Consider the following 16,109-nt stretch of genomic DNA (forward strand, 5'->3'; position numbering starts at 1 on the left):
AGGATCTGAGAAATGGAATGTTTTCTGACACTATAAGCCATCAGCGATTGCAGCCCTCCAATGTGAGCTGGTAAAACCTGAGGAAACTCAGGAAGGAGAATAATACCTGCCATCTAGCAGCCATCAGACTGCAGCCACTACCTATAGTGAACTCTGAGGAAACTCGGGATATGAGAATACCGGCCCCTAGATAGCTGAGGTGCATATCAAGGGGATGATTTCAGTGATCCCTGACACTTGCTTCTGTATGGGATACTGAAAAGTGCTAAATTCTTTAACTGAAATGCTGCCTCCTGGGTCTAAAGTCCTCAAAATTCCCACTGAATAAAACATAACTCTTAACTTTTAGGTTGTGAATATTTTTAAAGTCTACAGATGTAAAGTACACACTCTCCATACAGGAGCAAAAGAAGCAACATTTGGAACACTGGCACGGATGGCGGGACATTCCCAGAGAGATCCATCTGACAAGATACAACAGGAAGCAATTAGAACGGTCATCTCCCCCTTTTCCACAAGACTGTCAAATGGACACTGACAGTGGGGGATTGTTACAGGGAAGGGCTGACTCGGTGTTGAGTCTGTTTCTCTTGCCTTAACTTTTGCCTCCCATTGGTTTTGTTCAATGAAAAGATACTGTCCATACATAATGGCCTGCCTTGAGGAACCCTGCCTCTCTGCCTTAAAAGTTAAACAAAAGTGTGTTTGTTTAGGACTCTGTCTTCTAGTAGATGGCTATAGGGTGGAAGAAATTAACACATTCCCTCCCCAAGGCTGGTCATTCCCGGAGATATCTGCAAGACTTATGACCTTTTTACTTTCTCATCTCCTCTCCCTCTCTATTCTATAAAAGAACCTGGCATCCACACCGTGATGAGATGGTTTTCTGGAAACACTAGTATGCCATCTTCTAGGTCTGCTAGCTTTCCAAATAAAGTTAGATTCCTCGCCTCAACATCTTGTGTCTGATTCACTGACCTGTTGTGTGGTAAGCAGAGTGAACTTGGATTCAGTAACAGTTCAGTCCCTGGTCCAGGAAGATTCCACATCCTTCGGGGCAACTAAGTCCATGCTCCACAACTACTGAAGCCTCTACACCCTAGAGCCCATGCTCTGCAACAAGAGAAGCCACCACACGAGAAGCCCACACACCACAACTAGGGAGTAGCCCCTGCTCGTTGCAACAAAGACCCAGCACAACCAGAAATAAATAAAATAAATAAAAGAAAAATAATTTGATATACAAAAAGAAAGAATGGATAATCTAAGCCATATGCAGATGGGTCTTTCTTGGTAGTAAGCTGTCTCTGGAAAACAAAGTTTGGTAGGGGGATTACCTGCCACTGTTTTCTAGGAGCACAGGGCTCATGTAAAGATCAACAGTGTCAGTATGTTATACTTGAGATATTTGTGAGATCCCAAGTAGAGAGGACAAGCATGTGACTGGATATATGAGCCAGGAATCCAGGAGAGAGGTTCAAGTCTGGAAATACATATTTGAAAGTTCTCAGTGTTACAGATGATATTTAATATTAGGGGACTTGGTATGATCACTAAAGGAGAAATTGTATATAGAGAAAAGAGGGACCAAGATAGAGCTCCAAAGAACTATAACAATAAAGGTTAAGTAGAGGAGAAGGGCACAAAATGAAAGAGACATAACCATAATGTAGGAAACAGCAGAGTTTGGTATCACGGTGGCCAAGAGAGGAAAGTGTTTCAGGAAAGGGCAAGTGGAAAACTGCACTAAAAGATGCTGAGAATTAAAATCAGGGCAGTGATAACTAGAATTGATGAGGGAGTTAAAGGAAGGATTCTTTTCTTTGGAGATGAAAGATGCTTCTGAACTTTTAAAAAATATATATAAGAATGAAATACAATAGGAGAGAGGGGGAAAAAACTGGTAATACAAAAAAGGTGAGGGATGGATGTTTCTTGAGATAGGATCCTGGATACAAGTAGAAGTACTGGGCTGGAGGGGGCCCCTGGCCAATAGCACAGTAAGAGAAAGGGATTAAAAGCTGGAAGGACAGAAGTTTTGACCTTGGAGAGACAGCAGTGAGCAGTGGTTTGAAGTGAGATCTTAGTTCTTCCCTGCCCAGGAGTAGGACCTAGGTAGCCTGGATAAAAACCAGGAATCCTAACTGCCAGTCCAGCAGAGGCTAGAGACTGGAAGTAAAATTCCTCTGGCTCTTGCCTCTATTGAAAAATGCATTTCTCAAGGAGGCAAGACTGTAAAAGTAGGTACAAAGGCTATTGCTAGAGACACAGCACAAGTGGGAAAGCACACAGAGAAACAGTTAAGACAGAAGCAAGGCAAAGATAAGGATGGGGCATCCTCCCTAAGGAGAAGGGCAACAAACAGGCAGTTAAACCACTTTTATAGGGCAATTCTTCTGGGTCTTTACCTTTGGCCAGTTGTCTGTTTCTTTTTTCCACACCTGACCCACCCTAGAACCCTCCCCAACATGCGTGCACAAATTTTTTCCAAGGATTCCAGCCCGGAGGTCTACTATGGGGTCATGCCCCCTCCTTTTTGACCCTCAGGGGGCCTTCCTGGGCACATGAAACGTCTCTCTTGCCTCAAGGAAGGGAAATATGTGACCTCTTGATCTTTTACTCAAACAGGGATTAGCCCCTTTCTGTCCCCGCCAAAACTATTATCTCAAAGCGTCCGAAGGAAACAAAGCCTGGTTTTTTACCCTGTTTCTGCTGTTATTTCTACTTCACAGTGCAAACAGGAGGCTGACTCTAAATGCCAAACCTGGAGCTCACCTACCTCCTGTCTCAGGAAATGCAAACAGGGGCTAGTTTTAAGCATCTTGCCTAAAGCCCATCTATCTTCTGCCTCAGATTGAAGATTTCATGGGAGAAGAAAAGAAAGATGCCATTTATATTTGCAATGAAGTAGAGATGGAGGTAATTCACTGCGGAGGAGGAAGGGGAGTAAGTGCTTATAAAATGAAGTAGGTGTACTAGGAAATGGAATGGAAGAGCAAGCCCACTAGAGAAAAATAGGACGGGATTGTTGGGTAGTGTTAAGTTCCCATTTGAGCTCTGAGTTTCAGTCTAAAGTAAAATTACTCAACTCAGTTTTGAGCTTTTCTCTAGCAATGTTCAGCTACTTGGGTGCAGGCATGAAGAAGGTAGAGAGGATTTATTGAAAGGTTCTGTTTTTATTACTTACATATGACAGAGGAGAAAAGGGACTAGGCTGTTGCAGATATTTTTAAGAAAGTGATTATTTAACATATATAAATTAGACGGTGGGAATTTCACTCCTGACCATTGTCACGTGGGTGAAAATCTTAGGATGGTTCTCTTCAGTTTCATAAGTTGCTAGTAGGAAATAGGAATGGAGCTTAGGAATGTCTAGGGCCATGGAAGAGGAAGTCATCCAAATAGAGTAGTCCTGTGGGCTGAGCAGACTTACGGTACAGGTGATTGCCAACAGGCAATATGGAGAAGGCAGCTGCCTCTGAGACAGTCTCCCCCAACAAAGACAACTAATATACCTGTCCACACTGGCAACGTGTGGCATCCTCTGGTGCAGCAAAGAAGGAGTTTCTGCTTTAGGAATAAGGATAGAAATTGATATAGGAATACAGTTAAGGTTCCAGTTACTGTTAGGCTTACGGTTGGCGTTAGGGTTGGCTTTGTGGGTCTTCCTGGTGCCAGGCGGTCATACAGTTTTTTGGGGTAAACTCTTCTTTTTCTCCATGTAGTATCCAGAGGTCTAGGAAGCCCCAGGAGCTATCTTCCTGCCTCTCCCACTCCAAAATCTTGAAAACCCTTGATGCTCCATCTAGTGTTTTGCCAGTTATTTAATTAATAGTTTTTTTAAAATAATTATTTATTTCTTTTTGGTTGTGTTGGATCCTAGTTGTGGCACGCAGGATCCTCTTTGTGGCATGAGAGGTTCTCTCTAGTTGTGGCTCGTGAGCTCCAAAGCAAGTGCACTCAGCAGTTGCAGCATGAGGGCTTAGGTGCCAGGCAGTATGTGTGATCTTAGTTCCCCAACTGGGGATTGAACCTACATCGTCTGCACTGGAAGGTGGACTCAACTGCTGGACCACTGGGGAAGTCCTTAACTAACAGTTTATTGATTAAGCTTCATACACCACCTTTATATGTACAAAGCTTTGTTTTGTCTTCTTACAAATGAAAAGCTTTGAATTTATTATTGTGCTAAAAATGGACTTCAAGAGCCTGTTTTGGAAGTAACAATCCCAGACTTCCTGGTAGTAACAGGTGCTTTATGGTCTGCCAGTCTCGCTTGGATTTCTATAAGGAAGTGTGAAAAAATAAACACAAATAAATTTTTCAGATTTATATCATACAGCTGAGTGGGAAAAAAGATGTTAAGTGTATAAGTGGTATGCCATCGTTTGTGGGAAGAGAAAAGAAAACATATATGAATGTTTATATATGCAGCAAATGTCCTAGGGATTCACAAGAAATTTATAATTGTTATTTCTGAGTAAGGGTCAATGGTTACCTGAGGGACTGAGGAAGGGAGGTCTATTAAAAAAAATTTCCCACAACATTTAATTATGAAAAATGTTAAACATATAGACAAACTGAAAGATTTTACATAGAGGACACTAGTTAATCCATTCCAGATTCTGCCATTGACATTTTTTACTATAATTGCTTTGTCAACGTTTCTATGCAACCTTCAATCCATTTAATTTTTTGATACATTTCAAAGCAAATGGTAGACATAACTTCAGTTATCCTTACATTTTTCAGCCTGCATATCATTAACTAAACTCAAATGTTATTTATTGCTTTTTCTTTTGAATGAGATGCAAAAATCTTAATGGTACATTGGCTGGGTTTTGACAAATAAACAGTGGCAAAAATCTGCCTGCCAAGCAGGAGACATGGGGTTGATCCCTGGGTTGGGAAGATCCCCTGGCAGAGGAGGTGGCAATCCACTCCAGTATTCTTGCTTGGGAAATCCCACGGACAGAGGACCCTAACAGGCTACAGACCATGGAGTCACAAAGAGTCAGACATGGCTTAGTGCTTAAACAACAACACAATAACAATACACCTGAATAAACCAAATATCTACCACAATATAGAACATTACCCTAGGAAAGGGAAGGAAGCTTACTTTTAACTGCATTCCTTTTAGTACCGCCTGAATTTTATGTTATGTGATTGTGTTCTCTATCTTTAAATAAATTAAATATTCTAATATTTTAATAATGATAGTTTACAGAAGCTAAACTGGGTGAGGAAGAAAGTGAAAAAGGAGGGAATGATAGAAAACAAGGAGGTAGTGGGGTCAATGGAATGAAGCATTCATTTGAGGTCAGTCTGTAGCAGTGGGGTTGGCAGAGCAAGCAAGTTTGGAGAAAGGAATGTCTTGTTAGACAGTGGGATATTTGAAACTGAAAATTCAGAAGTAGTCAGAAGGTTCAGAGCATGATCACAGGAATAGTACAGGATAGTAGTCCCTTCCAAACCATACACTCGGAACTGCACATTGTATTTTACCCTTGTGGTATTTATCACAACTCCATTTCAGCAACATTTGATTTGTGTAACTATGCTTAATATCTAGCTCCCTTATTAGACTATAAGCTCCAAGAGGACAGAGGTCTTATCTGTCTCATTTAATCCTAGACTTCCACTGCTTAGTACATAAAAAGACACTTGAACAGGCATGCGATACTTAATTACTTAATAATGAATTCTTTAAGAAGGATCATTAATTCATGAACAAATTCTACTGTTATATTACAGTTTGTTGCCTAACGTTTTAATGGTACATAGTTATAATTTAATCAACTTACACTTTATAAGTAAACCAGTAGAGTTGGACTAGGGTTGAAGGCAACATCGTTTCACTGGAAAAGGGATCCACAATTATACAGAGTTTATTCTGGACCAGCCTTCTTGTCCGACCCAGTTGTGACCTTGACCAGAAAGAAGTTTCCATTTTCTCATCTGTAGAACAAAAATGATCTCTAAGAGTCATCTCTGTGTTGACAGGACATTACAGGCCTAGTGGCTCTAAATTCTTGTTCTACCATGTAGTCATCGTTTAATCATGCCTAAATTACTCTCTAATAAATCACTGTAAAACGTAGGCCACCTAGGTGGCATGATTGTGTTAATCTAATGACATAATACTAAAGCTTTCTAAATTACCCTTCTCATTCTATTCACTACAGAGTAGTCAGACCAATCATGTTGAAATGGGAGTCTGATCATACCACTCCTCTGTTCAAAAACCTGCAATGATTGCCCATCTCACTGAGAATAACAGCCAGTCTTGACTGTGGTCTACAAGGCCGTATAAGGCCTTATGCTCTTCTTACTCTCTCTACTCTAAACACACTAACCTTCTAACTGTTCCTCTGAAACTCTGGGCAACTTGCCACCTGTGCTCCCCCCTTTTGGGAATGCTCTCCTCCCAGATACATCCTGGCATTCTCCCTCACCGCTTTCAAGTCTTTTTGCTCAAATGCCATCTTCTCAGTGAGACCTGCTTGGATCCCTCTGTTTAAAACTGCAAACTGCATCCCTCTTCTCTGCTTTATTTTACTCTATAGCTCTAACTTATTTCTCACATATTATGTACGAATGAACAGTTTGGAAACGTGTAGGCTACAATACTAAGTATATTGTAGGTTCTACATATAAATTATATTCCCTTTATTTGGCCAGTGGTTTGAAGTCTGAAAGGATAAAGCTTAGGGGGCTTATGGTATAGGATCTTCTGGTATACCTGATCAACCTCTTAGAGGTTATTTCAGTGCCAGGCCCTCTTGAGTAGAAATAGTAATAGTTAACACGTTCGTGCATGGATTCATTGATTCAAGCAAACAAATATTTCTTGGGTCCCTTCTATGCGCCAGTTCCTGAAGGCAGCTATTACAAGCATTTCATTCCGGATCATGTCTTCTCCGCAAGCTCCCCCCAGCCCGCGGCGGCGGAGGGAGGAAGACACATACTCCTGCCAGCAGAGGGCGTCCCCCGCCCTCGCGGCGAGATCTCGGCCCGCGAGGCTTTCAGGCTCCCACGCTCGCTCCCGAGCGCGGCCCCGCCCGCCGCGTCACGTGACCCGGCCGCCGACCCAGAGCCGCCGGTCCCAAACCGAGCTAAATTCGCTGCCAGTGGCCTCTGCGGGTGCCACCACAGAGGCTCATCTGAAGGAGTGGGGAGGCTCGTGGAGCCGATGCTTCCTCTTCCGATTTCAGGTCGGCTCCTGTTCCCTCTCACCTTTCGCCGCTGCCGGCTCCCTGAGTGTTTGCATGAGCTCTCTCGTATGGGGAGGCCCCGGTGACCATGTAGGGAGGGAAGAGCGAGGAAGCTCCGGGAGTGAGGGACGAGGTCAGCGCTGTGTGTTCCCCGGCGCCCACCACATCTACAGTGCGGGCCCGGGTGCCCCTCGGCCCAGTTGGGAAACTCGGGCCTGCAGTAGTGGCCTGGCACGGAGCGCCACGAAATCTCGCGCGGTCTCGCGAGAGTCTAAGTTGAAGGAACATGGCGACGTCTAATCTGTTAAAGGTAAGACCCTCAGTCCGGCTTGGATTTCTACTCCGGGAGCGGTGGGTTCAGCTCTTAGAGAATGGCTCGGTCTTGGTTCAGCGGCGAAATGGGGGAGTGTTCAGGGGTTGTCTACCGGCAGGGAAGCCGGAGAGGCAGCCGCCGAGGAGCGGAACGCGGTTCTCCGGCCTTGGGGGTCGAGAGGCCCTGGTTGTCCCTGCTGCCGGTTGCCCGGCGTATGAAAGGCCCGGCCGAGGGCTGACGGCGGGCAGTGGTCTCGAGGGGCCGGCGCTGGCCCGGGAATCCAGAAGAAAGGTGGTGCCGCGTCCTGACGGATCGGTCAGTTAGTGTCCTTAGGGTCTCAGTTTCTTCTGAAGCGCGAGTCTTGAGACGCATCAAAAGAAAATCCCAGCAAATGTTGCTAACGGGTTTTAATGACTGGACCCCCACCTCCTCAGTTTCTCTTCTCGTTCTGTCCGCGCGGAATTCCAAGTCAGACAGCAGCGCCTGTCGCCCCCCTCCCTCTCTTAACTGCATGCTACACCTTCCCTTCTGTTCTTCCTTTCTTGAGTTCGTATTTTTACCCTTTTTAATTTAGGAAACTGTTGCTCAACCCCATTACAGCACACAACCAGATGACTACAGTGGAAGCACTGCCGTTGTTTTAGGGCTTAGGAAAGTTGCCGTATCAAAGAAAACGGTTAAAGTTAGTTTTATGTATTTGGGATAGCAAGGGGGACCTCGGCCCAGAGAGGCAGATTCTCTACCATCAGTTACAAAGTTTAGACAAGGAGGAAGACATGGCACTAGTTCTTCTAAGGTATGTCTGTCGTAGGCATCACTTCATACCTTAAAAAGTATTGACTGAAATGGGGGTAGTGGGTGAACTACTCCTCCCTCAAAAACCCTGTCAATTAAGCCTTCAGACAGTGTTGATAGAGAATAGAAACTATAGTAAAATATACTGTAACCTCACTCTTGTCTTCTTTAGACCATTGATACTCGAATTAAGTCCCTCTAATTTTTACTAATTTTAGAGGCAATATGTTTTCTTTTGGAGAAGGGAATGGCCACCCACTGCAGTGTTCTTGCCTGGAGAATTCCATGGATAGAGGAGCCTGGTGGGCTACAGTCGATGGGGTCGCAGAGTCTGACGCGACTGAGCAACTAACTCCTCCCCGCTCCCCCCGGTCTTTTAAAAGAGGGAGAGACCTAGAACTAGACCGGATTTCTGGTCCTTTGAATTTCTGCTCCATGACTTTGGGCAAGTTTCTAAATCTCTCCGTTCCTGAGTTTCCTCATCAATATAATTAAATTATCAATAGCGCTTATTTCATAGGAGCTTTGTGAAGATTGAGTTAATATATATATAATCTTAAAACAGCGACTGGATCTTAACTCGTATGCAATACACATAAATTACTACAGTTACTACTACTATTTCTCTAAGAAAACAAGTTCATGGGAGTTGAGTAACTCACTCTTCTTTTATGGCAGTATAGCAAAGTTCTAATATATTAATTCAGAAAGAAAACTTTAACTTGCAAAGACTCCTGTTAATGTATCCATGCATTTACATAACCAATAGTGTATGTTATTAATTGAAATGTGTTTTAAGAAGTAATTGTGAATTTTTGACTTATTGATAACGTGGATATAAAGCAAAGTCTTTTTTCCTCCCAGATTTGTGTTTCAGAAAAAAGTGAGTCACTTTATTCTACTCCATACAAAGCATTGTTTGGAGGAGATATAAGTCTGAAGCTCCTTCATTCAATACTCGTAAGTTGTTACCTTGTAGAGATTATGAATCTATATGTATAGCACACACCCACCTATAAAATGAAAAAGATACCTGAATGTATAGAAATAGGTGTTTAAGACTTAGGTTAAAAAGATCATAATTCGAACAGTTCTGTAACTCAAATAACTTTTATAAATAAAAGGAAAGTGATAATGTTTTGACAAAACTGGTAAAAGTCACAGTCTCTAGTGAATATGAAAAGATGACAGATACACTGGAAAATTTTCAATAAAGTTATTTAATGAAATGTTGAAAAGGGGGAAAAAAAATTTCTGAATATTTTATGTAGTATGTGATTTTAAATACATGCAACTAACAAAATGGATATTATAAGTAGACATTTGATTCTTTTATCCGTATCACCAAAAGTTTCCTTATTCACGTTGATCAGAAGACTTTTTTCCTTTTTTTCTCAGGGAATTCCCTGGTGGTCCAGTGGTTAGAACCCTGTGCTTCCACTGGTGGGGGCCTGGATTTAACACCTGGTCAGAGAACTAAGATTCCATAAGGCTAATAATGTGGCCAAAAAAAAAAAAAAGTACTGTTTAGTCTGAATTAAAATTTCATTCTCATAGCCAATCAAAGTGGCTGTTTTGCTGGCTTTAGATCTTGGCTATGGATTTGCCGAAAGGAAAAGGGAAGGGCATTTTCCTTAGGTTGGCTTGAGACAGCCTCTCTGAGGTGACACTGATCTTGAGACTTGAATGATCTGCTTTCTAGGCAAAGGTGTGAGGTGCAGTGGTGAGCTTGGCACATTTAAGTAACGCCCTTAAAACTGTGGTGTGGCTGAAACATAGAGAGAATTGCCAGTATTCAAATATATACTGTGGTTTTGCGGTTCTTTTGGTTAATGGGGATTGCAAACGTGGTTTTAAATCACATAACTGAGAGCAGTAGTGGCTTGTAGACGTTATGGGAACCCACACATTCAAATAGCTAGCCTCATAATTTACCCAAAAGCCCTAAAATATACAAATTTGTTTCCTTTTGAAAGTTATTAGAATGCCATCATTGGATATAATCCACATTCAGTAAACTAGGAACTTTTTTTTTTTGGCCACACTGCGTGGCATGCAGGATCTTAGTTCCCTGACCCGGGATCCAATCCATTGCCTTTTACAGTGGAAGCAGCGGGTCCTAACCACTGGACTACCAAGGAATTCTCAACTAGGAACTTCAAAGAGGAAACAAATACAAACCTTAAACAACTAAACTCCTTGTGTTGTGGTAAAAATGTTATAGGCATGAAAGAATACAGGTGACAAAAAATAATTGCTATCAATTGTGTGAATGTTATTATTTCTTGTCTGGCTTACAACTTCTCCTTAACTTTTGTTATATTTTTGTCATCCATGAAGATGTAGCAAGAAGACCTATAGCAATAATAATTACATTTTTTGTTTCCTTCTAAATATGCAACATTTGACATCATTATAAAATATTGTAACATTGTTTGCACAATTTGGTCGGGTTATGTATGTTTTGTCCTATATGTTGTATAGGGATTTTTGGACATTTTCAGGGCAAACTAATAGGTCAATGTTTGTATTATTTTGTTGGAAAGTGAGTGAGTAATTTAAAAATGACTGTTGGGGCTTCCCTGGTGATCCAGTGACTAAGACTGTGCTTCCAGGGCAGGGGGCTTGAATTCAGTCCCTGGTTAGGGAACTAAAACCCATATGCTGCAGCTAAGAGTTCACATGCTACAACTAAGGAACCTGCATGCCACCACGAAGATGGAAGATCCTGTGTGCCACAACTAAAAACCTGGCACAGCCAACTAAATTTTTAAAAAAATGACTCTGTTACTTTTAAAACATTTTGCAAGCCAGTCGGGTTTTCTGTTTTTCTTGTGTTTACTGAAGCACTCCTACTTCTTAGCATGATACAAATTTTATATTTGTACATAAGCAGTTATACATCTACTCTTTGTTGGGATTAAATAACATGGGATTGTAGTTGAACTCATTGCTTGAAAAGCAGTTGTGAATTTCAGTGGGAGGTGTGCAGATTTTTAAAGCGATGATATATTCTAGACGGATCTATAAAGCATCTTTCATTTCTGGCCTGTAACACCTCCACCCACTCCAGTGCATTACAAAAATTTATTTTTTCTGTAATTTATTTTCTGATGCTTGTTTGTTTGTTTGAAACAACCAGCAGGGCTATAAATAAGAGATTGTGGAACTTCATTGTCAATCTGTTTTAGAACTGATTTTTCTACTAGGCAGTATTTTTCAGGTAAAGCTAAATGTATTTAATTTGAGTCTGGGCAGCGAACATGCTGTATTGAGAGATCCTGATTTCTTTGTACTGATTAGAGCAGGGAAAGAGAGCTGAACCTTTGTTCACCTGTTTTTCTTTTCATCTTTCTTTTAGTGTTTTAATCCTCTGTCTTCTAATTGTTTGTGAGAAAGTTTGCACTGATTTTTTCCCCCCTCAGCCCTCAGGGAGAGATCTTAAGTAAAAAGCAGTTCAGTAGTAGATAAGCTTTTATCTTATTTAAAATAAAGAAGGGAGAACACAGGAAAAAGGAACACTAAGAGTTATAACTTCAGCATTTGCTTTTATTGGACAACATCCAAAATGGATCGCCACTTACAAACCTTCCAACTCAAATGCATTATTCTCCTGCCATTTCTTCTGTGGTCAGTGATCCCTCCAGCCATTCATTAAAGTCAGAGACACTGTACTAGAAAGTGAATTACTTGAGAACCTTTCATTTATGTGTCCCAGTGACTAGCATAATTCTTCATGTACAGTAGGCACTCAGATGTTTGTTGAATGAATTAAGTGTAATAATAAATTATGAAGAACCCCAATAAGTTCAAATTCTTTCATTAGTAGTTATCTTTTCCTCCTTAAAATTAGTTGTTTGGCTTTTTAAAAATATAGGCATCATCAGAATTTGTGTAAAATTTTTTTTTTGGCCTCTAAAAGAAACCTAAAAGCCTTTTTTCTTTTTTTGACTCCCCATTTATGGGTCAAAAGAAATGTAAAAGTTTTAAAGGGAAGCATAATGTGAAATTTTTCATTTCAATGGAAAAAAATTTTTAACTTTTTGGAAAATAGTGTCCTACTCCCCCACCAGGTTTAAAGAGAAATATGTCTTTTATGTTTTTATTTCATATGTTTTTATTTCCTAATTTATCCTCCCTGATACTTGTTTTAAAACATCTTTTGTTTCTGTGATGTTCATGCTTTCTACTATCTTTTTGTAAATGTGTGGAGTACATGTATAATAGCTGGTTTAACATCACTGTCTACTAAAACTGTCATCCATGTCATTTCTGGATCAGGTTCTGTGGTTTGGTTTTTCTCCTGATCGTGGGTTTATATTTTCCTGCTTCTTTGTCTGCTTGATAATTTTTTTTTTAACTTTTTTTTTTATATCGTAGCAGTGGTAAAGAATCACCTGCCAGTGCAGGAGACATAGGAGATGCAGGTTCAGTCCCTGAGTTGGGAAGATGCCCTGGAGGAGGAAATGGCAACCCACTCCAGTATTCTTGCCTGGACAATTCCCTGGACAGAGGAGCCTGGTAGGCTACAGTCCATGCATAGCCAGTTAATGATGTTGTGACAGTTACAGCAGCAAAGGGACTCAGCCATATGTATACATGTATCCATTCCCCCCTAAACTCCCCTCCCATCCAGGCTGCCACATAACATTGACCTGCTTAATTATTTTTGATTGGATGCCAGACATTGTGAGTTTTATGTTTTAGGAACTGGAGTTTTAAATTTTCCTTTAAATATTTTTAGATTTGGCTGTGACACAGTTAAGTTACTTGAAATCAGTTTGATCTTTCTGAAGCTTGCTTTTATTGGTGAGTTTTGTTAGAGTGGGTCTGAACAACACTGAAGGTAGGGGTACGTTGGTATTATAGATGCAGTACTTTTCTGAAGAGTGCTGGATACCTAGCATGTTAAGGAGTGTTTCCACTCTGGCTGGTGGAAATGTGACCTATTACTAGGCCTGTGTGGACTCTGGCGATTGTTCTGTTTCTTTCAAACAATTGTTTCCCCAGACTCCCATAGTTTTCTCACTCACACGTGTAGGTCAGTATGTAATAGTCAGAGGCTTGAAGGGACTCTACATATCTCCAGAGCTCCCTATCTGAACAGTTCCTTTTTCTGATACTCTGTGCCACACATTTTCATCCCTTTGGCCTCCCCAAACTCTGAACTCTTGTCTCCTAATCTTAGTAAAACCACCAGGCTATTTGGGTTCCCTCTGGTTATGCTCAGTCCTGAAAACTCTACTCATGGGTGGCATGCTTGGGCATTTGTAGGGCTCACCCCCGTTTGTTTCTCTTTTCAGGAAGTACTGTCCTGTAGTGCCCTTTGGCTTTCTGGTCGTTTAGGCAGGAGGGGAAGTCTGGCATTTGTTATTGCATCCTGGTTGGAAGCACAGGTCTCTGTCTTTCATCATCTTGTCCTTTCTCTTCCCCTTACCTACCCAGCCCAAGTTTTCTATTCAGTCATTATAATCACTCCCTGAAATACACTTTGACTCCTTTGCTCCTCTCCTGTTTCACTGGGGAAACCCACACCCTGGTTCAATCCATCTCTTTACCTTTCAGTGCCAGCCTCTATGCAGTTGAATGTTGCAGGACAAAAAGATCCACACCTGCTACTTTCACTTTAAATTCATAACCACAAATTATAATAGAGCCCAATCACACTACACTTCCACAGTCATTTATTCTTCCACTTCCCTAGATGTCTATTTCATATCTTTCCTGTCAAACTTTTGGCACCTCCCCCATCTTTCGAATTGTGGTGCTGGAAAAGAGTCTTGAGAGTTCCTTGGACTGCAAGGAGATCAAAACTGTCCATCCTAAAGGAAGCCAGCCCTGAATATTTATTGGAAGGACTGTTGCTGAAGCTGAAGCTCCAGTACTTTGGCTACCTGCTGCAAAGAAGTGACTCATTGGAAAAGACCCTGATGCTGGGAAAGATGCAAGGCAAAAGGAGAAGGGGGCGGCAGAGGATGAGATGGTTATATAGCATCACTGACTCAGTGGACAAGAATTTGAGCAAACTCCGGGAGATAGTAGAGGACAGAGGAGCCTGGCGTGCTGCAGTCCATGGGATCGCAGTCAGACACAGCTTAGTGACTGAACAACAAGAAGTCGGTTTCCAGAATACTACCCTCTTTATTTTCTTGCCACCTCTCTTTTCACCTCTCTTGCTTTCTTTTTCCTTTCCTAGGTCTTACCCTTCTCCCCAACTCTTAATATTAGGTACGTAAGGACTCAGGCCTGGTTCTTTATATTTACTCCCTTTGTAATCTCATCCAGTAGCAAATTTTAAAAACCTTCTGTTCTTAAATGTACTCTGATAACTTTCAAATTTTTGTTTGCTGGTCTGATCTTTCTTTTAAATTCTAGATTTACTTATTGAGCTGCCTAGTCAACATCTTCAAAAGACTGTTTGATACACACGTCAAATGTAACTCTGAAACTGAACCCCTGAGCTTTCCTTCTTAAGCCTGTTATATCTGCAGTTGATGACAATGCCGTACTTCTTGGACATGTCAAATCACAAAACTGAAACAGTTTAGTTTGACATCCTTCAGCCAAAGGAAAATAATCAGTGGATTAAAATAGTACAGTGCCTAACAAGCCGTGGAGTACTCTTCCTGAAGGATTTTTATGGAAGAGCGAGTTTTATGTAACGTTAGAAGAGGCAATACAGAAACAAGGCTGATTGACTAGGAGGTCAGGGATTTCCTTTTGAGGTAGGCTGGTGCTATTTTTTTAGATAAGATTAGCTAGATAAAGCTGAGTTGAAGGATTGTGATTGGCATTGTATTTTCTTGACTGTGAGATGTTTACAATTTGTGCAGGCTGATTTAGGTTTAGATTTGTGATGTGGTCTGGGCCAGTAGGGTGGCCTCCCATTTTGTGGGTCCCAATATACAAGTTTATCAGACAAAAACCTGAGTCGTGCTTTATTTCTTTCTCTCATCTCAGATACCTGCGGTCAGGAAATCTTGTTATCACTACCTTTAAAACATATACAAATCTAACTACTACTCCCCGCCTCCACTGCTGCCACCCTGGTCCATATCACTGATATTTCTAACTTTGCCCCCTATACACAGTTGTTAATACTTGTCCCTTATAATGTGTTCTCAACATAGCAATCAGGAGATTAAAAAATATAAATCAGTTCGTGTCACTTCTTGCTCAGAATCTTTAATGGTTCCCCATCTCACTTACAATAGAAGCCAGACTTTTTACAATGACCTTCAAGACCCTATAAGATCCAGCTCTGTGTTGGATCTCTCTGACCTCATCCATTCTCTCCTCTGTCCTTCCTTTTCTCTACCTTGAATATATCAGACATGTTTCTACTGTGGAATCTTTGCAATGATTGCTTCCTCTGCCTGGAAAATTCTTCTAGTTATCTCCCATCGGCTTCTCCATGACCCATCTGTCTGTTTGAGAAGAAGAGTGCCTCTGAGGGAGTTAGTTGTGTTGTAAGAAATGAAGGATAGAGGGATGCGGTTTTGGCAAATGTTGAAATCCTGTTGCTGAAAAGGAGCCAGTGGGTGAGAGAATCCTAGACTTAATAGCTATTCTGACTGTAATGAAAGAATTAAAACAGAAGAGACTTGTTGCACATCAGTAAAGGTGAGGCAGCCTTTAGTTAGCCATTGGAAACATTCATAAATCAGAGTTCATAGCTTGAAGGTGTCTTTGCTTATTAATATCTTTCGTAGATACTAGGTTTGGTGTCTGATGCTTAGCTATGATTTAATGATGTGCTCTTCAGTTTGACAGAGAATAGGTCA

The 16,109-nt window shown here is 41.3% G+C and overlaps 1 protein-coding gene and 1 long non-coding RNA gene across 6 annotated transcripts in view; one reads left to right on the forward strand and one right to left on the reverse strand.

Moving 5' to 3' along the window:
• Window positions 1-3,156: 3,156 nt before the first annotated feature.
• On the reverse strand, window positions 3,157-8,057 carry LOC145527401 (uncharacterized). The gene is made up of 3 exons (XR_014069731.1): window positions 6,746-8,057; window positions 5,808-5,961; window positions 3,157-4,284 (listed from the first exon to the last, which is right to left on the reverse strand). It is a non-coding gene; the product is annotated as an uncharacterized LOC145527401 (long non-coding RNA).
• Window positions 7,096-16,109, forward strand: part of CUL5 (cullin 5) — a 96,628-nt gene continuing 87,614 nt past the window's right edge. For 3 of the 5 annotated variants that reach the window (XR_014069730.1, XM_081545344.1, XM_081545346.1), the window contains exon 1: window positions 7,096-7,527. Coding sequence is in view for 2 of the 5 variants with exons in the window: in XM_081545344.1 (XP_081401470.1) it covers window positions 7,504-7,527 (24 nt within the window). In the remaining 3 variants the exon portion in view is untranslated. Of the gene's footprint in view, window positions 7,528-9,189; window positions 9,286-16,109 lie in introns of all 5 variants that reach the window. The other 2 variants (XM_081545343.1, XM_081545347.1) reach the window with 2 other exon arrangements.

This window comes from Giraffa tippelskirchi, chromosome 11, assembly GCF_054371585.1.
Source record: "Giraffa tippelskirchi isolate mGirTip1 chromosome 11, T2T-mGirTip1v1.2.pri, whole genome shotgun sequence".
NCBI classification, from domain to species: Eukaryota; Metazoa; Chordata; class Mammalia; order Artiodactyla; family Giraffidae; genus Giraffa; species Giraffa tippelskirchi.